At 42.9% G+C, this 26760-nt stretch overlaps 1 protein-coding gene across 2 annotated transcripts; it reads right to left on the bottom strand.

Moving 5' to 3' along the window:
• Positions 1 to 3236: 3236 nt before the first annotated feature.
• cand1 (cullin-associated and neddylation-dissociated 1) lies at positions 3237 to 26354 on the bottom strand. 2 transcript variants are annotated; one of them, XM_085435961.1, is made up of 26 exons: positions 26024 to 26354; positions 15605 to 15680; positions 15435 to 15502; positions 15196 to 15350; positions 14888 to 15011; positions 14717 to 14804; positions 14463 to 14631; positions 14271 to 14376; positions 14054 to 14199; positions 13724 to 13875; positions 13497 to 13637; positions 12914 to 13070; positions 12306 to 12514; positions 12050 to 12218; positions 11879 to 11968; positions 11592 to 11745; positions 11266 to 11503; positions 10999 to 11187; positions 10727 to 10870; positions 10332 to 10467; positions 10081 to 10257; positions 9892 to 9987; positions 8537 to 8706; positions 8292 to 8456; positions 7941 to 8048; positions 3237 to 4521 (listed from the first exon to the last, which is right to left on the bottom strand). In XM_085435961.1, exons 1-26 carry the CDS (start codon positions 26089 to 26091, stop codon positions 4297 to 4299), a joined length of 3720 nt encoding a protein of 1239 aa, XP_085292087.1. In that variant the 5' UTR covers positions 26092 to 26354; the 3' UTR covers positions 3237 to 4296. The 2 variants fall into 2 exon arrangements, with proteins under 2 accessions (XP_085292087.1, XP_085292088.1); XM_085435962.1 differs by having other exon boundaries at positions 12929 to 13070; positions 26024 to 26353.
• Positions 26355 to 26760: the final 406 nt, after the last annotated feature.

Raw genomic sequence — 26760 nt, 5'->3', positions numbered from 1 at the left:
TCCCAAAAACAACACAGGAGGGAAAACACAGCAACAACCAACATAAGTAGTAACAGTAAATAATAAATATTAAATGGAGCATACAGGACTAATAATACATGATATGTTTAGAGGCAGCAGCAGACAAGATAGTGTGCGTCTATGCTTACCCATTTGTACACCTGTGTGTGCAAGCACCTTATTCATAAGGTTTCTCCATTTAAGTATCTAACAGTGTTTATGGGGAGGTACAGCCCTGCCCCATGGGGCCATGGCGACAAGCCTGCTGCACCTAAGCAGCGGGCCGAGGGACCCAAGACCCATGAGCCCCCAACTGAGGCAAAGTACCCCTTTCATGTTGCAAGTTCCCCCACTGACCCCCATAGGCACCCCCATTCCTTGAAATTCACCAAGGTCAGGGGGCCCAGGCCGGGGCCCACAACAGCAGCATCACCAAGTCCCACAGAGCGCTGACCCCACCCCAGGGGAAAAACTACACCCACCCCAACATTGAGTCAACTCTCAGACTACATAAGACAATAGACACCAAGGTTGAGTTCATCCTCCACCTCTACTGGATCCCCCAATCTGCAGAGTGGACTCCACAAGAGCAGAGATCACATGCAAAAGATAATAACAACCTCGCCACCAGCTGAATAGGCCTCCAGTTCCACCGGTGCACCGAAGGCCCCCATGCCAGGGCCAGGGCCCCGTGCATGCACCAACCCACAACCCCAGTGACACACCAAACCAGGAACCAAGCCCCCCAGGGCCACCAAGAACGCCAGCCCAGAGGTGGTGCACCCCCAGGACGCCAAGTCCCCAAGCCCGGCCCCACCCAGGAGCAGCGTGGCCTTTAACCTACGTCCGCTAGCACAGACGCTCCTCCGGCCCTGCCATACGCAGTCGCCAGAGAATCACTACCCAAGAGCCACCAGAGCCTCATCCAGGTCAGGAACACAGCTCTCATGTCCAGCCCCCAAAGAAACCCACCCCTAGGGAACCCCCAGATGCAGTTCATGAGGATAGTCTTCTTAGCAAAGCATTAGGCAGTGAGAGCCATCTGGACTGTATTCATCTAAGTTGCCCAATAAGCAAACTGAAGGGGAGGGTGGAATGTTACATTTCAGACACTTTGAGAAGTCTCACATATCCAGCACCAAAACCTCTGAACTGGGGGACAGAACATGGGTGTAACTGTCAGGTGTATTCCCTTGACAATGTGAGCATTTCTAATCAATGTAAAGGTTTTTAAACATATGTGAGACCAGATGTTTTGGTCTGAGCTGGCTGATAGATCCCTCTCCCATTTTGCAGTAGGAAGGGAGATTGATCCATCTACTTGAAGGGTGCCCCGCATATTTTAGTAATTTTGGGGTTTTCAGATTAAGGAATTGTACCACACTTGGTGGTGTTTGTCATTTGACTTGCGTAGGCTTAACTTTCTTTTTTACTATAGATTAAATTTGTTGATATTCTAACTAGCTATTCTTAAGCCCATATCGTATAACTAATCTGTTAAACATAATAAAGTATGTTCCTTCAAATATATGTTTCAAGTATTTAATTCCTTTACAACTCCAATCTGGGAAGTTAATCATATTATTGTTCTGTAGTATGTCAGGATCTACGTTTCCACGGGAAGACTCAGTCATTTTTTGGAAACTCCAACCATGCTGTCAGAGAAGAGCTGATGTTGATGCTTTTGAAGCATACATGTTTCATGTTTGTGCTAATGAATGGCAGGTCCAAAGTCTCTATATTATTGCATAGTGCCTGTTCTGTCTAGCCAGGGCTCGTCTAAGACAGTATTTTTTTTTTTTTTTTAGGCAGATCTAGGCTGACCATAAAACTAAACTAAACAGAGCTAAGACTCCTGTTTGTAACTGTTCATTCAATTAGGTCTTGGGTTTATATTGTGACCTGAACTCTGGCTCCCTCTGCTGCTAAAAACTACACTAACTAAACTGAAAACACTCATGGCGGTCTTCTCATAACTTCAGTTATGTACAGATATTTTGATAAATCCCTACAAACAGTCCAAATCCAGGTCCGCATTTCTGAACATTTTACGATTCAAGCAGTTACAGTCAACCGCCACAAGTTTGAAAATAAAAAAACAACAACAAAAAAACTCAGAGTGAACTGAAAGTTTTAAAGAGGTCATCATGTTTTTAGGGGGGTATACATCGAATACACACTGATTTTAATGTTATGTTGTGTGTCAATTGTTAATTTGACATTTTAATTTAAACTGCTGCAAATACACACTTTGGTTATATTTTTGACTTTAGTCAGTTTTCAGTCTTTTTTGTGGAGAGTGAAATATTCAAGGATTTGATGGCAGTGACAGAGATCACAGCATTGTAGCTTCCAAGATGGAAAAATTATGTCAATGTAGAAGTGCTGTAAACTGAAGACTACCAGATGGCGACAGCTGCAAAAAGTCTGGGAAAAAGACTTTCTTGCTGGACCTCTTTGAACACTCAGTTTATGAGATGCTTGCTTTGGGTAAATTCTTGTCACGTAGTACTCTACACCAGCCTTTTCTTATCACATCCAATTTCCTAGAACCAAGATGGTGATGGCAGAAATGCTTCAGAAGTTCAGAGATGAGCAGGTGATGTCACGATAGCTACAACCCCAGTGTACCGTTTGTACTCAGGACTGAAGCTGAGGGGGTATCTGTAACGAATGATTTCACAATAAAACTGTACCAAAGGTAGATTGTAATAGAGGGTCTGGGTAGATCAGCTTAAAGAGCCAGAAATAATTCACTTTATGCAAAGTCTGTTTGGAGACCCACACATGGATCCTAAGAAGCCGCTGATAATCTAATAGAACTCTTATCAAACCAGATCAGCTAGTGTTAATTTTCAGCATATTAGACATGCGTATTGTGTTGGGTTTCCAGATGAGCTGAAAGAAGGTGGAGTAAGACTTAACTTTACTGTTATTGAGGGTTCATGTCATTTGGCACAGCTTGTAAGTTAACTGAATTTCTGGATGCAGTCTGGCTGTGGAGGTGTGGCCAGTCAATGTCTTTGCTGAGCTGTTTGTGGCCTGGAAACTAGAACTTTGTTATTGTTCTCTATTCATTTCATGAGCTGTGTGTTTAATAAGCATCTAATCAAACAAAATTTATTATAAAATACTGATTATTGCTTTTCAGAAATAATCGAACCATCAGGAAAATCAGCATCTCTAAAATGTAGCAACGCATAACACAGAAAAACAAAACCCAGTCAAAACGTGAAGGCAGGCAGAAATGGACCTTTTTATTTTTCCTCGGGCGATTAACAACAGTGGATTGTCCTGACCAGACCAGAATGAACCGGAATGAACTAGACTGGACCCAGTTTAACCGGATTAAACCAATGAAACCAGTAAGACAGTAAAAATCAACCCCATGCTGACTGGACTAAACCAGCAGAAATGAGTTTGAGGCAGCCAGACTGTGGACAACCAGCAGAACACTGTTACTTTGTTTTTTACACTGCAATACCACGGCAACAGCCACTATGGTCCAATCAGGTCTGGTCAGATGAGGCCTGATCCAATAATCCCTCCTCTTTCCACTCTCACTTCCTTCCTAAGAGGGGTCAATGGTGGATCTACTGAATCAGGAGGAAACAAAGATGCTGATTGGTCCACACACAGTAAAATCCCGCCCGCTGCTCATCTCCCCATAGCCTCCTATTGGTTGCCTACATCAATCAAAAAAGGAAGAAAGAAAAAAAAAAAAACCCAGAGCGAGCCCTTCTCCCATTGGTCACCACAGCTTAGGCGGAAAAGGCTGTTTCCCCCCCGCCCTTCCATTGGTCAGTTTCGATAACATGCCAACTGTCAGTCACTCAGCAGCGGCGAATCAGGTTGCAGTACAGTACCTGTGGAACTTTCAGGAATTACAAAAAAGAAAAGAGAAAAAAAACAAGAGAAGAATGAGGATGAACAAGGAGATCAACCAGTTAGATGACCTCGCTAGAAAAACAAAGAGGAAGTGGGAGGAGCTTCCAAGCCTTGTATGTAATTTTTTGTTTTTGTCCTATTTCTCCGTGTGTGAGCCGTCCATCCGTCCGTCCACTTCCTTTCTCTTCCAACAGCTGATTCAGTGCAATGCATCATGGAACGATCGATCGCTAGGAGAGGGTGTGTCACTACAATTGTGTGTGTGTGTGTGTGTGTGTGTGTGTGTGTGTGTGTGTGTGTGTGTGTGTTTGCGTCCTGTTGTCATGGAAACATGCTGCAGGGTTAGCGCTCCAGCAGCGGGTGGTGCCGTGTTGCATCGTGGGAACTTCTTTTTGTCCATGGGGTTTTTTAACTGGTATCCATGGACTCCATGTTGGCAGAGCTGGAGTCTCTCTGGATGGAGTCGAAGATAGCCGCCAGCTCCTGGTTAGATGAGATCTGAGACTGAAACTCTGACATCAGCGGTGACTTCTCGGCCTCGGGGATGGTGAGCAGTGCGACAACGGCTCGCATCGCAGACCGCTTCAGCTCGTCCTGCTTCTCGAACTCCTGCTTCACTGAGTTCGCCTTTACCTACAGAGACAGTGGAGACCGTTAAAAAAAAACAAAAAAACAACTAGGCAATCATAACTCCAGGGACATCAGTTAGTAAAATGCAACAGCACTCTGATGCCTCCTATAAATGAGTCGTCAAAACACAAAAGTCAGTCATGGTGTTCCTCAGGGTTCTGTGCTGGAGCTAATACTTTTTCCATTTTACAGTCATGGTCAGAGGTTTATACACACTCAACATGGGCATAAATCTCAGGGTAATTTTAGGCTTTTTGTTATTTTTTTTTAACTGTTCTTTTTGGGTGGAAGTATTGTATATCTTTGCATACACTTTTAATAAGTTTAAAAACAAGAATTGGGAGCACATGTTTGGATACATTTTGGATTTTTTTTCCTCATCCACACAGGGCCAAAACTAAATATACAAATACACCTCACTAACATTTGGTTAAATATACTTTAGCCAGATGCTTTTGGTAGACATCAACAAAGCATCTGGCATACTTCTGGATGGATATTTGACCACTCTTCTTGGTAGACTCAGTAGAGGTCATTTAAACTGGTTTTGACGACACAGACTAGACAAATTTTCAAAAGGTTTGAGAGATCAAGGTTTCGGTAAGGCCATTCCATAACCAGTTTTGAAGTGTTTGGGATCATTGCTGTGCTGAAACACCCAAGTATATCCAAGGTTCAACCATCTAGCTGTTGATCTGAGATAAATTTGAAAAATTTTAAAGCAGTTCTCCTCCATCATTACTCCATCCACTTTGTACAAAACAACAGCCAACTGCATGATGCTACCAATGTTCTATGTTTACTACAAACATACCTTGTTACTGAGGCCAAACAGCTCAATCTTTGTCTTCTCTAACCATAAAGCTTTTCTGCAGATGTCATTCTGTTCATACCAAGTTGACTGAATGTGTTGATTCTAGAGCAGGGAATTCTTTCTCAGTGTTCTAAAAGTGACCTCACTGTGGACAGCGATGGAGGTATTCCGGCAGTTTTTCCAATTCATGGCAGGCATGCCAGGCTCAAGCTTTGGTGGCTCGTGTCGTTCTTTGAACATCCAAACCAATTTCTTCTCATCTGAGGGTGATAGTGTGGGTCATCTTCCAGATGTTGGCAAAGTGGCAACAAATCTGAATAACTTGTAGTTACATACAGTTTTGTTAGAACTGATGAACTTAGAAATTGATGATGTTTAGAAATGGCCTCAGACCTTTCTGACTTTTCTAAATCTATAACTCTGCTTCATGGATCACAGAGTTACTTGGACTTTCCCACTGATCTGAGTATCATGAATCCAGTGCTGTCAAACAAATCATTTTTATGCTGGCAGTTATAGTCAATCATCATCACGCATGAGACGTGAAAACATCATAGAACCTTCAACACCATTTACAAAAAGATTTCAGTGAGATATATATATATATTTTTTTTTTAGAGATGGACTAATCCGATATTACGTATCGGTCCGATACTGACATAAATTACTGGATCGGATATCGGAGAGAAATAAAAAAAAAAAAAAAAAAAAAAAAATGTAATCCGATCCATTAAATATCAAAAAAGCACCTCACAAAACTTGCGACATGGCGTAACTCAGCTCATAACCTTAGCACTTTGGAGCAGTGTGCTCACGTGATAGAGTGGCTGTGTGTATTTGTAGCCTTGCTACCAAACCAGCATTTCATCTCCGAGGAAGTTATCCCAGAGAGAAGTAAAGCAAGTGTGTAAGTTCATCTCTGAATGTCTGTAAAGCATTCCCACGTTAAGCTTAACAACCGATATATGGAGCGAGTGCCTCTTCTTGTAGCCACTTTAATCATGAAACTGCTTAATGATCAGCTGATCGGCTTTTCTGTTGCGAGTCCGTCTCTCTTCTTTGTTTTTGGCCCACTTTGCACCAGAAAGAGGAAACCAGCGGCTCAACAACAGCAGCACGTTTAAGCTTGATCAGCTGTTGTTAGAATTTATTTAATATTACTTTCTACACCAGGATCTTCTTCTACGTAGCTGACAGCTGGTAACTGTGCAGGGGCGGATCTAGCAAAGTTTAGCCAGGGGGGCCGATAGGGCATGAACAGGGAAAGGAGGGCACAAAGACATACTTTTCTTTCTTATTCTCATTTAAAATGTCTAGCTTTTAATAAATAATTGTCTGAATCTTACACCCAAAGTTTTAATCTTATGTAAAATATATAGAAGTCCATTACTGTATATAGTAACTATTAAGTCTAATATACCCTAGTAAGCTATAGTACTTTTTCCTTTGGGAAGGTAGCATCTGTGCAGTCTGCAATTCTGTTGAAGAAAGATGTTGAATCTATTTAATTATTTTTGAAAATTGGTGAAAATTTAAATTAATTTCTGTGCATTTTTTTTCCCACACTGCATCAAATTAAAGTTGATTACGTCGATTCAGCATCATGAGGTGGAGGGTGGTTCCCTTTTTTTTTTTTTTTTTTTTTGCTGGAAGTTTGCAACCCTATTAGTTAGGTTGCTTAATATTTATGACGATGCTCAGTGGATCTGCGTTTGACTACTCCGCCCAGGCTGCACTGTCGAGCGCAGATCCACTGAGCGCAGCGCAAGCTAGTAAGACAGAAGCTAAGCTCGTTGCAACATGGGAAATTGAACCTCCCCCACCCTCATTCAGATCTGGCCTTTGGATCTATTTTGGTTTTCATGTGAAGCATAACCCTGAAGGTAAGCGCGTCATGGACAAAAGTAAACCAGTATGTTGGATGTGCCACGCAATGCTCAATTACATTGGTGGGAACTAGTGCGTTAGCGCAGTTAGCTCGTTAACGTGTTGGCCGTCCAGCCCCACGCACGGGGCGATCCGCGGTAACTCGTTAACGGAGATTTGCCGTGTTGTGGCGTTAACGTCATTTCAACGAGATTAACGCTGACAGCACTAGTGGAGACACAACGAATATGGCTGCACATTTACGCCGACATCATCCTAGTGCAAAGACAAGTGGAAGCAGACAAAAACAACAAGCATGCATGCTACAAACTTTACCAGAGTCATTTAGACAGCCGTTAGCACATGATTCTCCTTATGGGGACCTGATATGTTTAATATGCTGCTGAGAATATAGCCCAGAAGAAGCGTATAGTATAGCTTTTATTTTGGAAAGAGCCATTTCTCTGTAATAAACTCTCTTTTCCAAAGATGAGTGATTTCTCGATCAGATTTATTTTTTTTATTATTTTGTTTCAGCAACATTAAATTTAAAAACTGTACTTTTGAGTTAAAATATATATTTATAATTTTAATAAATGACAAATTAAAAAGCATGAACATTTTTGGCCTCCAGGAACACCATGAGGAATCTTGGGGGTTATTTTTAACCAGGAAAAATCCTTAAAAGTCCACAATAAACAAATATGTTGGACACATTGGATCGAAACTGGTTTAAAAATACCTTTGTGGTACAGGTGGCCCTCAGTGGCTCCACTAGTCTGTCCAGTCTTTGAAGAACAGCACTGGGACACAGAGATGACAGTCTAGCCAGCATCAGGAAGGTCAGCATCTGCAAACACAGCAGCAGCTTCAGTATCTATGATTCAAATACCTTATGGTGTTTAAACATCATGATCTCAGATATACACAAATGACTCCTGGTTTTTCACTGGACCATAAATGAAGCCAGCCACTCATATTTGAGTTTTAATGGAAGGATTAAACCTGAATTTAATGAAAATGCTAAAGGTTAAAATACACTTATGGTTTGTAACTCCGTCCTCAGGATCCAGGCCCTGGGGCTCAGACACACCTTGATGTCGTAGTGGTCCTTCAGACCGTCCTCCACGTGGTTGAGGAAGGTGAAGATGTCGAGTCGGTCCAGGCAGCTGTCCAGCAGAGTGTACATACACTCGAACGCAGCCTTCCTAAGGTCCAGCCCATCATCCACCGTGTGTTTGAAGGGTCCCATCTCCACCTGCAGAGTAGTAGGACAGTAGTCAGACGCATGAACTTGCCCACTCCCAGCAATCGATTCCCCGCTGCAGGTGTCCTCACCTCTCGGATCAGCTCCTTCCGGACTTTGGTCTCGTTGTACAGCTGCGGTAGAACCGAGTCTAGCAGCTCGCGGATCAGACTGGGTTTATTGTGGGCGGCGGAGTTGAACGTTACCAAGGCAACACGCCGCACATTCAAGTCTGGATCCTCCAGCGTCTTCAGGAAATCACCTGAGGACAAAAACAGCCAATCAGAGGACAGACAGAGGGGGAAACTTTCATTTCTCACCAGAGTGTGACAAACTCTGACTTTAATGATAAAAACATCAACTTCAGACATTTTATAGTGTTTAATTAAGAAAATAAGGTCTTCTTGTCACATTTAGAGTTTACATAAAGAAGGAGAAAAAGCCCTGCATCTATAGCCTTTCACAGCTGATCCAATTTTTCTATCATAACTTGTGTTTATTACAACTGAATGGGCGTTTTTACCACAATATTACTAAATATGTGTTAATCAGCAAATTAAAACAAGAACCAAAAGCTGCCACCCCGAGAATAAAACAAAGACGAGAAGTCTGATAGATCATTTTCTAGTTTCACACACTGCTGAAAATTGTGTCTCCTGATTCTGCTCGCATCATCAGAGCGCCACCTTCACCTCGTCCAGCTGTGAGTATAGTGACTGTGATGACAATCAGCGTCTCCAAGTCTGAGATTAAAGATGGGTGGGGCGATTTCCACCCAGAGCGTCAACCTGAAGTATCTCATGTTCACAAGTGATGGAAAGCCAGCAGTAATGCTAGCATTTGTGGTTTTTCGAGTTTTCATTTAATCACAGACCCTTGCCTGTCACCGAAACAATGAAAACATGGATATGAGCAGCAGAAAAAAAATTCATCCCCTGTTCTTGCCAACCAATGTTTTGACGACACTGACTAGACAAAAATATCTGCAACTGCCACAGCTACCCCTCAGCCTCCTAGTAAACAGACCTCTGGCATCAATTGCAAAATCACATTGTTCTGAAGTTATCGAATTCACAAGACTTTCAGAAAACGTGAGCCCTGACCTTGACCTTTAGGTCGAGGTCACCGGGATTCAAACTCGTCTGAGATTTTTAGCTGCTCCTGCTCACATTCACAAACTTCTATGTCCACACCGCCCAAACGAAACAACAACAACATGAAGCTTGTGGGTCCCGAGTTAAACGTTCCTGAATTTCAAGCAGACCAGAGACAGCAAATGACACCGCTGACTGTCATACGACAAGACAGTTGGTCAGGCAACACTAACCCATCACAGAGAAAAACAAGAAGAGGAGCTCTGGGACAACAGTGTAAACAAAAACCAAAACCAAAAGAACCCAAAAGGGACCAAAGAAAGATAAATCATTTGGATTTGTGTGTGGGTTACCTATGCAGTTCTTCAGCAGTGGGTCAATGGGCTGCGGCTGGTCAGAGATGGTAAACTTCACAGCCGTTACCACAGAACTCCTGGCGTAAGACGAACCTGGAAACGTGCAGAAATCAATAAATCAGTGTTGATATTGATCAGCCTCATCGCCAGCAACGACCCATCTGATTGGCTAACCATATGGGTCACCTGAGAGCAGGTATCCTTTGAGGCGGGGCAGCAACGTCTCGGGGTCGATCAGCGTCAGTTTGCCCAAACACTCGGCTACCACGTTCCTGGTTCCCTCCTCCTGACACTCGCAGTGTTTGAGCAGCAGTGACCAAACAGACTCCACGTAGGGCTTCAGCCCGGAGACGGATGCCGAGCCTGCAAACAAACAAACAATGTTAAAACCAAACACACGCACACACACACAGGAAATGTGATGTGTTTTTCCTCACTGATGATCTCTTTGAGCGAGTGAAGCAGCAGGTACTGCCTCTTGGAGGAGGAGATCTCCTGCAGGACGAAGGGCAGGTACTCTGGCAGGTTCCCCACTGCTATGCTGCCCAACGCGTACGAGGCCGCCGATTTCACCTGCGACACAGAGAGCAGGTGGCTTAATCTCCACCGAAACAACAGCACAGGTGAACAACCGCAGGAAAGCTCATTGCTTCCTTTGAACACATCACGTCAAAGATTAGCATCTTTTCCATCATCTTTATTTAGTCAGTAAAATCCTTCTTAAAATTTTTTTATGGAACTTTTTCATTTTATTCAGATAGAACAGTGCAGGAAGGGCAGCAGAGCTGGGGGATGTCACATCTGGATTCAGAGTGTAGACAGGTGTACTTACCTCTTCACTGGAGGAGGAGAAAGCATCCAGGATGACAGTCTTGAGCTCTGGTTGGCCGCTGAGGTCCACGTGGTGTCCAACCTCACCCAATGAGAGCAAAGCGAGGAGCCTGATGGAGTCTGTGGAACGGCTGTTCTTCACATCCTGTGAGGAACACAAGGTCTCTGAATCTCGTGGCTCTTACTGTTCGCTGTTCATCGGAAGGCAGTGAAAACCTTTAAAAACAGCTCAATTAACCTGCAGAGAGGTGAACGCTGCTCACTCTGACTCACCTGGATGAACTGTCCCACCACGGCGGGCCCCTCAGTGGGACAGGCTCTGGTCAGAGCAGCGACGCACTTGGCAATGGAGCAGTATGCTTGTTTGTGCGGCAGGGCGGCGCTCTGGGAGTAAACGGGGCCAGTGAGCATCCTAAGCAGGTCCATGTAGCCCAGGCCGGGAGTGTCGGTGGCCACGAGCGCCTAAGCGGGAAGTCACATGGTTAATATGCATATTCACGCCCACCATACACGCCGAAGGGTAAGCGGAGCTGGAAGTACCTGGTAGAAGTCGAGCATAGCAGAAAGCGCGCCTCCTTGCAGCAGCGGGGATCGAACCAGCGCAATAAGCTGCTGGAGGATGTTCCCTCCGCTCAGCTGACCCAGTGAGGATGGGTGAGTCACTGCCAACGTGGACAGGAAGCTCAGCGCCATCTGAGACACGTGCATGTCGCTCTCAGAGATCAGAGGAGGCAGCTCGGCCAGGACAGCATCTACCATGACCGGAGTCACCGCAGAGCTGAAGCACAGGATGAGAGGGTGAGGGTGGTGGACAGGGTGGAGCTGAGGTTTGGTGGGTGGGGCTTACTGGTGTGTGTGTGTGTTACCTGTAGTTTCTGAGCAGGATGTCCAGAGCGGCCAGCGTGCAGAGCTTCAGGGCACGCTGGTTCTTCCGGAGGAAGGAGGCGAGGATAGGAACGGCGTCGGGAAGAACGGGCCTCAGGTCGATTTTCAGTGGTGAGCCGGCAATCAGCGTCAGAGCTGTGTGCACACACACACATCAAACACTAACAGCTCCAGCCCGGTGAACAATATCCAACACTTCATTTTGATATGGAAGCAGAAAAGAGACAAGCTTCCTTTGAGACACAACTGGTGTGTGGGCGGGGCTTACCTTTCACCGTTGTCAGCCTTGTGATCTCATTCTTGAGGCGTTCTAAGAAGATCAGCAGCGTTCCCGGAAGCTCAGCAGGCAGATGGTCACCTGTACCAGAAAAAAGGAAGACATTAAACCGAGGAAAGCTCTGTGACATCACATCATGTGACTGGGAAGTGTGTGCATTACCTAGGTTACAGATGATCTGCCCCATACAGGAAATGGCTCGCTCTTTCACCTCCTGGTCAATGTCGGCGGCCTTCAGGCGCTTGATGGTGCAGGTGAACAGGTCGTTAATGTAAGGGGAGGGATCGAAGCTGTCGCTGGCTTCTGATTGGCTGTCCAGTGGTCGGATAACCTGGTGGAGACACAGAACAGGATGGAGGATAAAAATCAGCTATGACATTAGAAACAGAAAGGAGGAGGTTGTGAGTTTGACTCCCACCTTTACAAGCTGTTGAGTAACGAGCAGAGCCTCAGAGGTGATCTTGTAAAAGGGGTCTCCCACGCATGACACCACGGGCGGGACAAGGGCAGGGACATGGGCATGGAAGGCGTGAGCGGGGTGTGTGACCATGATGACGTGGAGGCAGGCTAGAGCGTCGATCTTCAGGTTTGAGCTGCTCGACTTGTCGTTCAGAGAGAAAATGATACCTGCAGCGCGCACACACACGCACACACACACACACACACACACACACACACACACTTACCTCACTGCTATCAAGACACACAGCTCCAAAGCGCTCCAAAGAGTAATCCCAGCAAAAACAGAAACATCAAACATTCCAAGAGCCTATACAAAACGTTTTGGAGCCGTAACCTAACCCCAGCAGAAAAGCCAGCCATTCTGACATCTGACTAAGATGCTGTTTTGTGGGTGTGTTCCTGAGTCCTCCCTGAAATCTGTTTGGGGGGGGGCTTACAGTTTTATGGCACCAACTCTGCACGACTGGGCCACAGAATTATGTAAAGAACTACAAAAATACTGGTGAAAAATATTTGTATCTGTGTATAGTGACTGTATTCTATCATATCTAGATTATTCTTGACCTGCGGCAGCGTCACCTGGTATGAGGACCGGGATGTGCTGAGTCAGGGCGCCCGGGAGGACATTCACCAGCTCGGTCAGCATGTTGAAGCAGCACTGACGGGTTTTCACGCTTTTCTCCTTTAGCTGTTTGTGCAGAGCTTTCACAATCATGGGGACCTGTGGAGGGCGACAGATGTTACCAGAGAATCACAGGAGACCACCGCAGGTACTTCCTGCTGCTTGCGGTCAGCCTTGCAGGATGCTGAGGGTTTCCTGTCGCCGTGAGAACCAAAGATATGCTCCTAAAAGCTGTGCAGCACTGACATCTACTGTAGGAAATCTGAACTACAGCCAGAGACCAGTGAGAAACTGTGCTGAGAGAAAACTTTACACCCATTTCTCATATAGAGTGAGCACTGATTGGTTGCAAGGAGGTGATAACTTTTATCTCCTGTATCTAAATAACCTACTCCTTAACTTAATCTAATATCTCATACTTTATACATCTCTAATATCTCTTTATTTCATTAATTTAAAAAAAAAATTCTGCTTCTGCGTGGCGAGCATAAAGAGAAAAGAGCTCTGTCCACAGCAGGAGCATACCTGGCTCTGCAGCATCGTCAGCGGCGTGTCTCCTTGCTCCATGGCGTCTGGATCAGCCAACCAGCTCTGAGCTGGTCTGGTCTGTTTGAGCAGCGACAAGTAGGCGTGGAAAACATCCGCCTTTACATTCTCCTCCCTCTCCTGCACGCGCATACACACAGAGGCAGGTCAGACATAAAGGTCATCGTTACACATCTCAGAGATAGAAGCCGATCGAACGACGCTACCTTGAAGCGACAGACGAGCGCAGGAGACACGGTGCGGTAGAATTCCGGGAGCATCTCATGACGAGTCGAGACGACAGCATCTAAACACTTCGCCGCCGCCCTTCGAACCTTCCAACTCATGTCGTCATCATCACTGTACTCATCGTCGCTGCCTGGAAAGGAAATGAAGAGATGGCGTCACCGATTAATGTTCAAACGCTTAATTTGGATGTAAATGAGTGGGCAGTGTCATGTGATTTCAAAGCACCAATCAGCTGAGCCTTTAACAGTTTAACATAAACTGGAGGTGTCTTACTTCAGCAGCGATAGCCAGAGACAGGGTTTCAGTACCTTGATAGTCTTCGTCGTTCTGCTCAGCATCCATGGCGTTGTCATCCTCATCTTCATCATCAAAGTTGTAGTTGGGGTCGTAGGTCAGGTAGCGCAGGCAGATGGAGATGACGGTGGGGACGTGTGGGTAAACTTCTTTGGGACACCTGGAAAGAATAAAAGCAGTGAGCACACGAGGCACCGCCGCCACAGATTCTTCGGTCTGAGACGGTTTTACCTCCTGACGAAGGACTCGAAGGCCTGGATGCAGTACTCTCTGAGCTCGTCATCGTCCACGTTACAGAACTTCACCACTAGAGGGATGATCTTCTCCAGGTACTCACCTGTTAAAGAGAGACCAGAGGTCAGAGGTCAGGGAGGATTCATCTCTAAATCAGAGACATGACTGTGTGGAGGCCGGGCGTCTCACCGATCCTGTGTCCAGCCTGTCTGCTGATGGCGGCCGTGCACTGGATGTATGTCCTGGTGGTCGACATGTTGTCATTCCTCCCCAGCTCGGCGAGGAGGTGCTCGATCAGGTCGATGAATACCAGATTTCCGCAGGACATAACCAGGTGGCCCAGAGCCATGATGGTCCTCTGAAACGCCCAAAGAACAACAGGTAAGGACACAAACAGCTTCCTGAAAGCTCAAAAACACAAAAGTCAAAGCGGTTGGACAGACCTTTCTGACGGCCAGCCGGGGGGAGGTGAGCTGAGGCAGAAGGCAGCTGAGGATGGAGGGGTGGAAATTCACCAGCAGACCCCCCTGTCTGCAAACAAAGACACGGAGAAGAACTCAAAACTTCACCCATCCCCACCAGCGCCATCCATCGGCGACCGCCTAACTACGTACCTGCAGAGCATGTCGGCCATGATGTCAAGTGCCTCCAGCTGCACAGATACGTCTTCCTGTTTGGCGATAGCGCTCGTCAAACGACCCGTTATCTTCTTACAGACGCTGGCCGCTAAAGCCGAGCCTGAGACGGAGGCAGGAGGAGAAAAGATGAATCTTCACATTTTCACAGCAAAACCATCTGAAGATTCATGAAATCACTGGATGCTGAAAATTTTCACATTTTACAGATCAAAACTCGCTCGCTCAGAAGTGATACTGAATGAAATATGTGCTGTTATGAGATCAGTACTAGTCAAATATTTTACCACTGGAGGCCGGCGGTAGCTCTCCAATGACTGTTTTGAGTCCAATGGAGGAAATATCTCTGAGCTGCTCTTTGTCTGAAAGCATGTTGGTGCACAGAGTGTCCACGATCGTCTCCACCTGGTACTCCTTCACCTTACTGACCAGAGGGCCCAGGCTGAAACAAACACACCCACAGTCACACACATGGACACGATCAAACAGGAAATAGGAAATTAAAACTTAAAATCAAATAAATTACCATTTGACAGCCAAGTTCTGAACTTCTCCATTCTTGTCTTCCAACAGTTTGAGAATCATCCTCACCACCTGTTCATCAGTGTCAACCAAAAGTTCAATAAATTATCAATAAATTATAATCATTCATTAGACAGACACCAGGTGAAGCAGTGCGAGGTCATACACACGGACCTTCCTCTCGCTGTCGTCGTCCAGCTTGATCGAGTCTTTCTGAAGCTCCGTCATCAGGTCGTTAGTTGCCATAAATCTGGAAAATAGCAAACAAACAAATGAATAAAGCGAGTCGAAGTGTGCGGTGATTAAACGCACAGATGGGCGAGTCATTAGTACAACATCTGCTTCAGACAGAGCTGAAGTCTTAGCTTTCCTCCTGAAAATCTCAGAAAAAAGAATTGATTTTAATTTGAGTTTTTAAAGCTTGGAGTAAAACATCCAACAGGAGGCGCTGAAGAGACCAGGAAATGGAAAGTACTAAAAGGGAAAAGGACATGACAAAACGGGCAACAAAGAAGGACTTATTTGTTCTGCTAGAAGATCAGATCATGAACTCTGAAAAAATTGCATATTTAAGACTCATCAGTCCATGTTCTTCCCAAAGTGTTTTCACGTCAGTTTATTCTCCAGCTGTCCTAATGAAACGGTTCATTTTTACACCAAAACCCCGTTAGGTCGAGCTCATTACAGCAGGATTTCAAACAAGCAAGTAGACGATATAAAATAAAAATAAAAAAACCTCGCTCCTCTCACACTGAGAGGATCAGTAGAGGATTCAGCAGCTGGTGTCTTTTTTTTTGTTTGTGTGTCAGAGCAGTGAAACGACCCCCTGCACGTTTCTCACCAAACTCTCGGACTTCCCGTCTGTGACGTCATCCAACACAACCGGTTTGGCAGTGGGTCACTGATGTCACACTGACCTCCACAACCTGAAGTCTGACTGCTGTTGGGTGTCAGGATGAAGCCCTCGGACCTGACGCTGGTGCAGGACAGTTGAGAGATCAACCTTCAGAGTATTTAAGTTTTAGTCTTTTAGCTCCTCAAATGTGCATCAGCCAAAGTCCTGAGTGCTTCATTCAGACATGCCGACCTCTGCTAAAAGAGCTTTTATAAAAACCAACGAAGCAAACTGAAAATAAATGAAATTATGTAAGACCCTCTCTTTTGTCTGAGCTGCGTCTCTCTAAATTCAATTCAATTCAATTCTTTATTTATTTGTCACATGTAGTTATAGCTGGTACAACATACAGTGAAATGTTTTTTCTGGCTAAAAAAGTACTCCCCCCGACTGTGCAAACATGCTAAAAAGGATTTTACATAAGCTAAGAAAAAAAGGACTCCTCTAAAGCGAGCTTGGTAAAAATAATCTGGAGGATGACAAACGAGCCGTTTTAGGACACTTTTATTAACTTCTTTAAATGGATCCGTTTTTGCTGCAGATCCAAATCCTTTAATGCAGAATCAAAGGTGCTGTCAGTCCACCGAGGTTCACATATATAGAGCCCAATACAGAGGATTGAAGCTGCCAACATCAGAGAGAAAGAAATGTATAAACTGCGTTTTTCTTTGTACTAATGCACATATTTAATACATGTTTTATTTTGTTTATTTTACCTAATAAGCCAAGTACTAAATTCTCAGAGAAAGTCAGATAATATGCAAAAATAAAGGCATAAAATGTAATGAATTAAAAGCATATATATAAAATTAAAGAAACCCTGAGATGTACAGGGCAAAATGTAAAAAAATATTCAAAATATGTACCATCAGTAAATAAATTTTAATAAAAGAGGCAATAAACCTATTATAAATATACACAGTGATGTCAAAAAATATACTATTGACAAAATAATGAATTCAAATTTCACAAATTACGCTGAATTTATTATTGGCATTAATAAAGAAAAATGTGACAAAGTATAATGAATAAAATCCACATTTAATTTACTCTCGGATTTCTTTACTTTGTCATTAATTTAAAAAAATAGAATTGCTTATTTAACTAACAATGAATAACTTAAGGAATTTTTAAAAATTGAGTAAATAAAGATCAATAAAACTATGGAATAGAATCTACCAACTGTGGGCATTCATTCATTTATAAATTGAAATCTTCGCCATTTCATTCATAACCAGTTAATTATAAATCTAATCATTGTCTGCTTTTTTGTGCATTTAATTCTGCATTCTTTCCCACCTTAAAAATGTTTCATTATATCTTTTTAATACATTTACTTTCTTTTTAATTATAAAAATAAGGAGTGGGTCATTCATAGAGTATCAGTGTGCAAACTTTAGCATTAAAACAGAAAAATAAGTCTAACAATTATTATATTAATGAATAAATCTGAGAAATAAACAATAAACACATTTTAAAATGTAATGAAAAATTAAAAACCATTAAATGTTATATTTACATGAATGTATTTTATAGATTATGCCTATGTTTATCTTCCATATAACAGTACTGGGGCACTGAATATTAGTATATTCTTTTTGGCATTCTGTGAATTTTATTTCATTTTTGGGCAATTTCAGACATCTGCACCAAGCACCTCATGCTCCATACGTTTATAAAATAACTAATATGTAGTTCCTGTCTCACAGAAGCCGTGTGGAAACGCTCAGATCAGGCCTAAAAGTGGGTCAATTTTTACCCAACAGGAGGCAAAACTGACAGCATTTCATGATATCGAGGATTCCTAGTTCTGAGAGGGCGGCCGAAGCGATGAAGCTGATTATCTGTGCTGCCAGCTTGTGATCGTCCCCGAGCAGCTGACACAAAGAGGGCCAGGCTGCTCTGAATTTCAAGCTAAATATGAGCTTCTTTTTACTGGTCAAAGAGTCTGATCCAAGCCACTCTGTACCTCTTTATGCAACATTCCTCACAAACACATCAACATGGCTCAAAGTACGACCACCACAAAAAACCAACACAATCAAGCAAAAACATACCGAGGGAAATAAAGACCGCACAGATAAAACTAAAGTAGTATTTATGTTTAAAATTATCTTAGTATTCTAATTTTGCTAGGATCCTTTTTTTTTTTTTATTTTCTGCCACGTACTTCTTTCTCCAGTGGCAAAGTTTTACGTTAACAGGCATCAGACTGCTCTTGGAAGTGAAGCCCCGCCCAACTGATGCTTATGAATGTCGTTCAATGGTGGCTTAAAGGGCGAGGAGCTAAAACAGCTCATTTTAGACCAAGGATGGCTGAACATGAGTTAAATGTGGCTTATTTTGAACTATGAATCATGCAAAGCTGCGCTTGCACAGTCTAAGAACAAAAACGTGGAGACCTGGGATCGACAACTCTTTTCTTTCCTGTTCCTGAACAGCTGATCAGTTACTTCAATCAGCTCTCAATATGTTTACCCTGAGTTAATGAAAGAAAGCCATCATCAATGGAGCGCCAACACTATAATTCACCATGGTAACAGGTAACTAAAGAGCAGATGAGCAGGGCTATGAAGACGTTTTAGTGCTGACCGTGATATTCAAACAGGAGGGAAGAAGAGAGTGATTTTAATCAGCTCTGTTCACTCTGTCATCATCACTGACTGAATGAAACTTGATAACCGCACTTTAACTTATAGATGACGCAGTAATCCTAATTTGATTAGATTTTTAAATCTAATTATCCATTTAAAATGTTGTTTGGCATCATTTAATCACTGAATCTCAATCGATGAACACACGTAATGAGTTTACAATCAGACTGTGTGCAGCTGCTTCCAAAAACTCACTTTTAAATTTTAAATAAATTTAGTTCAGTTTCATCTTTGCATCTCCAAAATTCCAGTCGTGGCAGATGTTTTTCCATCAGTGTGATCAGTTACAACACAGATTAGTTTGATTTAATCACTGTTTCTCAGTAACGTACAGTAAACGTTAGTACTGACAGTCTGACGGCTGTGTTACTGCCCACAGTCTCGGAGGCAGAAAGATGAGACTACAGTTTATTCTGAGCTGATTATAAATCAGTGATGTAGTCGCAGAATCTGCCCTCATATATTGACGATTGACTGACCTTAAAAGCGCTTGTGTAAAGTAAAAACACACTTAACACCTAAACTGGGATTTCAGTGTGTGTAAAATTGTCTGTAGATGGATTCATTCCAATCTTCGGCGGCGACTTCATGAATGAGGAAATGAAACTGAGTGTCAGTCAGCTGGTTCAGGTGCAGTAAGAAGGGAGGAGCCAGAGAACAGTTTTAGTTCACAGAGTCTGTTACCATGGTAACTGGCACAGAGTTTAAGTTTACTGTGAACCAGAAAACCCAGTTTCCCCCTGAGCTCAGGATTAACAAACTCCTGGCGCAGGGCCTGATGACGTTCTTCTTCCTGTCAAATCAGTTTATAAGCTCAGTTTTGAACGCTCCAACATAAATAAATCATTGCATATTTGTGTTCGTCTGGCGCTAACGGACCTCCTGTCAGACGCTTCATCTGCCTTCACTATTTGCTAGACGATATCAGCTGCAGATGATCAATACAAACTGTGTCACTTCAGTCTGCCTGTTAATAAACTCATTAATCTGAAGCCTCAGTTCAGGCTGCGACTGCAGCATTTCAATTTCACCTGCTGATTATACTGAAGATGAATCGATTAAACATTATGAAAAACAGCAACAGAAAACAGCAAGAAGGCCTTTTGTGAACTCCCCTTTGTTTTTCAGATACTGTCATTGATATATGTAGGTTTTATCCCCGAGTTTCTGTGGTTAAAACCCCTATGGTGGGGTGGGGGGTGAGGGATGCAGTTGGTAATCAGTTAAAAAGCAGCAACTGCTTTTTATGTCATCCTGAAAATGACAAAGAGGAAGAACAGGTTGACCAAGAGTTTCCCTTCGGGCAGGGACTCTTCAGTTTTTGGTAGCCCAAATAAATTTAAGTAGCCCGAATAAAAAAAGAGCAATTTTTTGATTGATGTTTTGTTTCCATTACAATATTATAATGTATAATATTGTAACGGAAACAAAACATTAATCAAAAAACTGTTGAAACACAAATTATAACATTGTCTAAAAATTACAACTCAATCAACTCAAATACTTGGTTCTAATTGAACAGAAATTTCTATGAACTTGTAAGAACTGTGTAGGACATGAATCAGTCTGTGTCAGATCCTGAATTTGAAATTTCCACTGAAGTCACGGGTAAGAGGCAAATGGAACCAAGATCGAGGCCATTTGCTTTTTGAAGTTTGCAAAGACTGCTAAATTGTGCCAGTGGTAGTTCACTCTTTGCAACATAGTACGCTGTTCTAAACAGATTTTTCAGGTTTCTTTTTAGTATGTTATTTGCAATTGGTGTTTGTTCTGGGAAAGATATTGCAGACTGAGCAATAATGCATTTCTTGCATTTGTCATGGGTTCTAATGGGGGCCTTTCTTAAAATGACTGGTCCCAGTAACAAAGGCGCTTGTCGACTCAGAAATCGAGGGAAAACCAACAACACACCCGGCAGAACATTATGTTATTTACACGGGTGCACATAAGTGGTCCGCATGTGCGCATTTCACGGCACATTCCGCACCACATCTCTGTGCGTTCATCATTTGTTTGAAGCCAGCTCACCTCCTGCAACCACTTTTCCGAGAATACGCGCTTCTTTTGTGGTTCGGACTCCTTCTGACATTTCTTTGGAGGTGGAGGAACATCACAGTAATTGCTTAAAGGAGCTTCTTCGACATCTTTAAGAGTTCTAAACAAATGTCTGTCCTCCTGAAAATCTTATGTACGCAAACACGCGTTGCAACTTCTTATCTTGTGCGCGTTTTTTATTTTGACAGCGAATGCGCACCTGCGGACCACTTATGTGCAGCCGCGGTTATTTAGCTCGTCATATTGCAGCCACAGAAATTATTTTGTCCATGAAACCATAAAGCTGCACTTTCTTTTTGCCTTATAGTCTGATTTGTCATAACTTTTCCGTTTTGTGGTAAGCTTTTCTTTGGCTGTCACTTCTTCACCCTGACCTGTCTTATTTGGCTCAGCAGAACTAAAATATATATCCTGCTGCTTTTACACACGTACTCACATAACTCAGCGATTCTCTGCGCGATCAACCTCTCATATGTTTAAGCTGCGGGAGATTTCACTTGTCATGTTTGCGTAGTAAGCTAACGATTGATAAGACGATGTCAGAGGAATTGGTGCACAAATTATCATCACTCACAGATCAGTGCTGTCGCTCTCTATACACAGTTCGTGCGATTGCAAAGTGAAAGCAAAAAACAAGCGCAAATTCAAACGCGATTTCAATATGTCACATATTGACAGTGGCTCATCGATGCCAATGACATAATTACCCAGCAATAAACAACCTCTACAACTAGTTTCTTTCTCCATAGCGACTTTATGGAGAGTGATGGAGTTTCTATACAGCTGGGTGGGTGCTATGATGGTACCAATAGTGAACTTTATTTAATTCATAAGGTTAATTATTAGAGTTGCCAACCGTCCTGGAATCGTCTCGTATTCAGAGAAAATATTACGCGTTTCGTATTGAGGTGAAAAGGAACACAGTTTGTCCGGTACTTCAGCTACAATGAAAAAGACACAAAGCTGGAGTTTTTCTGTGTCTTTATGCTGCACAGCTGTTTCTTCTTCTCTCATTCTCGCCCCCTGGTTGTTATATCAATCATGAAACTGATCAATGATCAGCTTTTCTCTCTTGTTTATCGCCCACTTTGCACCAGAAAAAGGAAACCAGTGGAGGTCGCGCTAAACAACAGCAGCACGTTTAAGCTTGATCAGCTGTTGTTAGAATTTATTTGATATTAATTTCTAGTATCAGCTGATGTTTACTGGAGCCACAGCTGTAAAAGCTGCTGGTCATGATGTTGGTTTGGATATGTGGTGAGAGGGAAACATGAAGATGAAACCAGGAGATGTCCTTACTGAATCATCAGAGCTGAACAGGTGATGGAGAAACAGGTTTACCTTTTAGGTGACATGAATGAGTTGAAGTAGAGCTGGGCGATAGAACGATAACGATATGTATCACGATATAACTTTTACTCGATAGAGAAATTAAGCTATCGCGATAGACCTCGCCGCTCTTGTCCTCAAAAAAAAAAAAAAAAAGTCAGCCAATCCAAATTAAGTAGCGCAGAGCTAAACCAATCACAGCCGCAGCGTCACGTCGCGTGACTTGTTACGTACAGCACAAGTGCCAAGCCGCACGTGTTTGTGTTTGGGAAGCAGCCAGCGGGTAATGGAGGAAATGAGTGTGCCGACTAGAAAAATCAACCGAGCGTGACCGAAGAGAAAACAGATGATGGTTCCAATGCCGGAGAGATTGTCAAACGGAAGAGCCATAGAAGTTCCGTAGTGTGAAGGTATTTCGGCTATTTCAAGTCTGACAAAAAACAGAGTAGCGTGCACTGTAAATTGTGCCGAAAGCAAGTCTGGAAATACAATAAACTGGTGCATGCGTCACACTGCGCGCCACGTTATTGTTTCGGTGAAATGAATTTCTACAATACTGTTACTGTTAATTCTACTCTCTGCAGTGTTTAAATGCTTACATATACACACAGTTACTGTCCCTCCACACATACGACTCGGTTCTGCTTCTATGCCCCAGCTTTGTTTACTTTTTCCCACCGAGGCTTCTAGACTTCTGATTGGCCAATATTTCGGTACGGTTAGGAATCTAGCGCCACCTGCTGCTTTGGCATGTTCATAGCAGCGTTTTCCTTCATTTCTGCCTTTATGTGTGGACGGGATTATCTTTTAAAACGGAAACGGAAATCTCAGTTTTCAAAAATACCCGTATACGTGTGGACGTAGCCTCAGTCTCTGACTGGAAGCGCTAATTCATCATTCGGCTTTTGTCAGACTAAAGTAACTGTTAAAACTGTTTGAAAAGCTCAGCTATACAACAAGGAGAGATTGAGAATTTCCTTTTAGTTCTCAGTTTATTTGATATTGACAAAAGTTAGTTTTGTCTGTTCTTCTGTAAAACAAACTAAGATTTATTTTTAGAATTAATATTTTGTTTCTAAGTGGAATTGACAATTTAGTCTGTTTTGTTTGTTCTATTTTGAAACTTAAACGCTTTAGCGGCTGCCTTTTGTGTAGTTTGCAATATTTGCCTTTATTTATCTGAAAAGTCTCATGTTCCTTAAGTACATCTACCCTGTTGAACTTATTATGGGAAATAAATATTTAAATAAAAACAAGCTGCTGATTATTTCACATTTTACTTGTGAGCAACGGCACATTTAAATCTTACAAATATAGTTATTTGGCTTATATCGTGATAGATATCGTTATCGCCTGAAATGAAAAAAACATATCGTGATATGAAAAAATCTCATATCACCCAGCTCTAAGTTGAAGCAAAGTTATGAGCTGTTTCTGAGAAACAAATAACACCAGGATCCTTTTCTAAGCAGCTGACAGCTGGTAACTGTGCAGGGGCAGGTCTAGCAAAGTTTTGCCAGGGGGCTAGGTAGGGCATTAACAGGGGAAGGGGGGCACCAAGAAATATTTTTCTTTGTTATGTCATTTTAAAACTTTGAATACATAATTATCTGAATCTTACAACAAAAGTGGTCATCTGACTAAATGTATAGAAATCCATTATCTTTCATAGTAATTTTTTTCAGGTTCCCATCATAATTTCTTCAGAAATAAGTACTGTATATGATGCCAGTATTTTCCAACATTTTCTAGATACTGTACTAGTACTTTGTGTAAAATACCATCAAAAAGTCAATTAAGCTTTATTCTTTCTCACCTGTCTCTCTGTCTCCTTTCACTTTTTAAAGGTTGTCATGTTAGAAAAAATATCTTGCCCTGCCATGCTGTTTATTGATGTGGTAAATGAATAGTTTATGAAAATATCTCTAAATCTGTCATTTATTATTTTTAATATTCAGTAATGGTCATGTCTCACCTCTAGTCTTCTCTGTCTTAATTTCAGGTTTCCACCATGTGTTGTAGATAGTTCAGGAGGTTAACTCAACCAAGCAGTCTTTGGGTTTCTGTACTGTTTAGAATGCCAGCATAGGGAGGATGGTGTATATGTATCAATCTAATAAACTTTAAGTTCATTAGATTGATACATATATGCCAACAAGATAGTGTATATCACTGTGACAACAGCGTTTGTTTTCATTCAAAGGCTTTATGGTTTTTCCTATAATACCTGGTGGGCGAACCCTTTTGTCTCTGTAAATGTAGTGATTAGGAGCAATTTTGTTCTCTTGTGCTGGCCCTTCTGGGCTTTTGGTGCCGGGCTGATATTTTGTCCCAGTCCAGCCCTGTTTAAATCCCATTAAATTCAATTAAGGGTTAAAGTGTGCATTATTGGCTTCTATTACAGTAGCTGTCTGAACTAGACCTCTGGATTGGAGCGTTTGTGCATTTTTTTAAAACATTTTTAATGAAATTATTTGACTAATAATATGGCTGTTGTGTAGTTAATCATACTAACAGACTATCCAAGAAGTCTGAGCCCCAGTTTAGGTTAAAGACGAACCTAAATCGAAGATTTAATTTGGATTTTAATTAGCAGGTATGCTGACCCTGTACAGTGTACTGATGCAGCTTCCATGTTTCTGAATATGGTCTCTTCTTACTCCAACAAAAACAAAAACTCAGTCCAGTAGCCAAAAGGTGCTGCCACTCTAGCTGCAACTATCTTTTAAATACACTATGTATAGTGCTGGTTGCTGCCCCACAGCAGGCTTCTAAAAGCTGACCCCTCAGGAGGACAGTAGTATTTCATATTCTACTCTTGACTTAGTTCAATATCAAAGAAAGCAGCTTCCCAGAAGCTCTGTTACCTACTGTTCAAACTGTCTGAAACAAGCCAGGTTTGTGTGAAACCAGACATTTTCTGACTAACAGAAATTGTTCCTATTTGTTTCCTATCTGAAACAAGCCACTTACTGTCTAAAAACAACTACCTTCTGTCTGAAACAAGTCGTTTGACTACTTTCCTTCCAGAAAGTAGCCAATTTTCTGTATGAAACAAGCTGTTTTGATGGAGCTACAGCAGCTTATTTCAGGGAGGATGAACTGCAAGGCTGTACCGAGGCCCAGTGAGAGACAAAGCTGGCTTATTTTGAACTGTGACTCACGCAAAGCTGCTCTGACGAGAGTTTTAAAACAAATCAACCACAGAAATGGGATCAGAATAAGACACCTTTAACGCTGACAGAGTCTATGTGAGTGCAAGGCTAAAGCTCCGACCTTCTCCGTCTGTTTACCGGCGTCACCACACCCCCGTTAGCTGGAGCGACACTTTGACGTTAAACCCGCCCGTTTCCCGGGAGAAATCCCACTAGCGGGGGGCTACCTTCACATTTGAATCTACATCACAGAGCGCCGTCACTCATGCTAAGCCAGCCTGCGAATTGACAGAAGTTGGTGCTAGCCCGCTAGCCTGCAGGCTAGCTGCTAATGCTAGCAGCTAACCGCGGATATGACGATGATCAGACAGGTGGCATGCTAGCTGTTAGCCTGAGAGCGGCAGGCCCGCCGCAGCAAAGCGCCGCTTTCAGTGCGAAATAACAACACTCCGATGCGATAAACAACAACTGACGGTCAGATCCCTCCACCCGGGCGTTGTTTTACCTGAAATCCTTATCGCTGGAGGTCATTTTCTCCAGCAGGTTGGAGATGTGGTACGAGGCGCTCGCCATGTTGGTGCCGTTAGCCTCCTACTAGCAGAGTGCGCTCGGTGAGGATGTTCCGGCTGCGGGCTCTGGTGTCTCTGGCTGGCTGTGTGACCGCCCTGCTCGGATGATTTCGGGGGTAGAGAGTGTGTTTCTGTTCTTCTTCCACTTCTTCCACCTTTCTCTTCAGCTACAGCGACTGTCGCATCCCGGGGCTACCAGTTTGGTGTGTTTGAATGGAGCTCCCGTTCTCTCCGCAGAGGGGCGGGGTTAGCGGCGCTGGACGATGTGGGGTCGAAGGTCACAGTTTGACCAATTTTTCTGTCAGTTTGTCTTTCTAAACCCTCATAAAAGGTCATTTTACCCCAAGTAAAATGAAAATCTGCATAAAACACTCACCCGAGTCCAAAGTGTGAATTAAAACGATTCACTGAAAGTCTTTAAATCATAAATTCGACATTTTATCTTTTTTTCCTTCTTTTTCCTTTTTTTTTGACTGGGGTCAAAAAGAATCAGATTAAGAGGTTTTATTATCACGTGGACAGTAAAATTAAGTAGTGATACATAAAATATAGTTTAAAAAATAGTTAAATAGAGGCCAGCTTAAAAAACAGTGAGGCAGTAATAGAATGATAGCAGCAAGAGTGAATGGGAGAGGTTCACAAGATGTTAGTGTGACCTTCTCTGATTGATGGT

Source organism: Copadichromis virginalis, linkage group LG17 (assembly GCF_057382275.1).
Source record: "Copadichromis virginalis isolate Kocher_CV1m ecotype Utaka linkage group LG17, C_Virginalis_male_GT1.1, whole genome shotgun sequence".
Lineage (NCBI taxonomy): Eukaryota > Metazoa > Chordata > Actinopteri > Cichliformes > Cichlidae > Copadichromis > Copadichromis virginalis.
The sequence above is the reverse complement of the archived record's forward strand: the minus strand, read 5'-3'. Positions and strand labels throughout refer to the sequence as shown.

Bases quoted from the DNA above. Each gene is read 5' to 3' on its own strand.
- cand1 (XM_085435961.1), bottom strand. From the start codon at position 26,091: ATGGCGAGCGCCTCGTACCACATCTCCAACCTGCTGGAGAAAATGACC. The intron at 15,681-26,023 runs GTAAAACAACGC...GCTATTTTCCAG, and splicing joins TCCAGCGATAAGGATTTCAG to ATTTATGGCAACTAACGACC. The intron at 8,049-8,291 runs GTGTGTCTGAGC...CTGTGTTTGCAG, and splicing joins AGGACCACTACGACATCAAG to ATGCTGACCTTCCTGATGCT.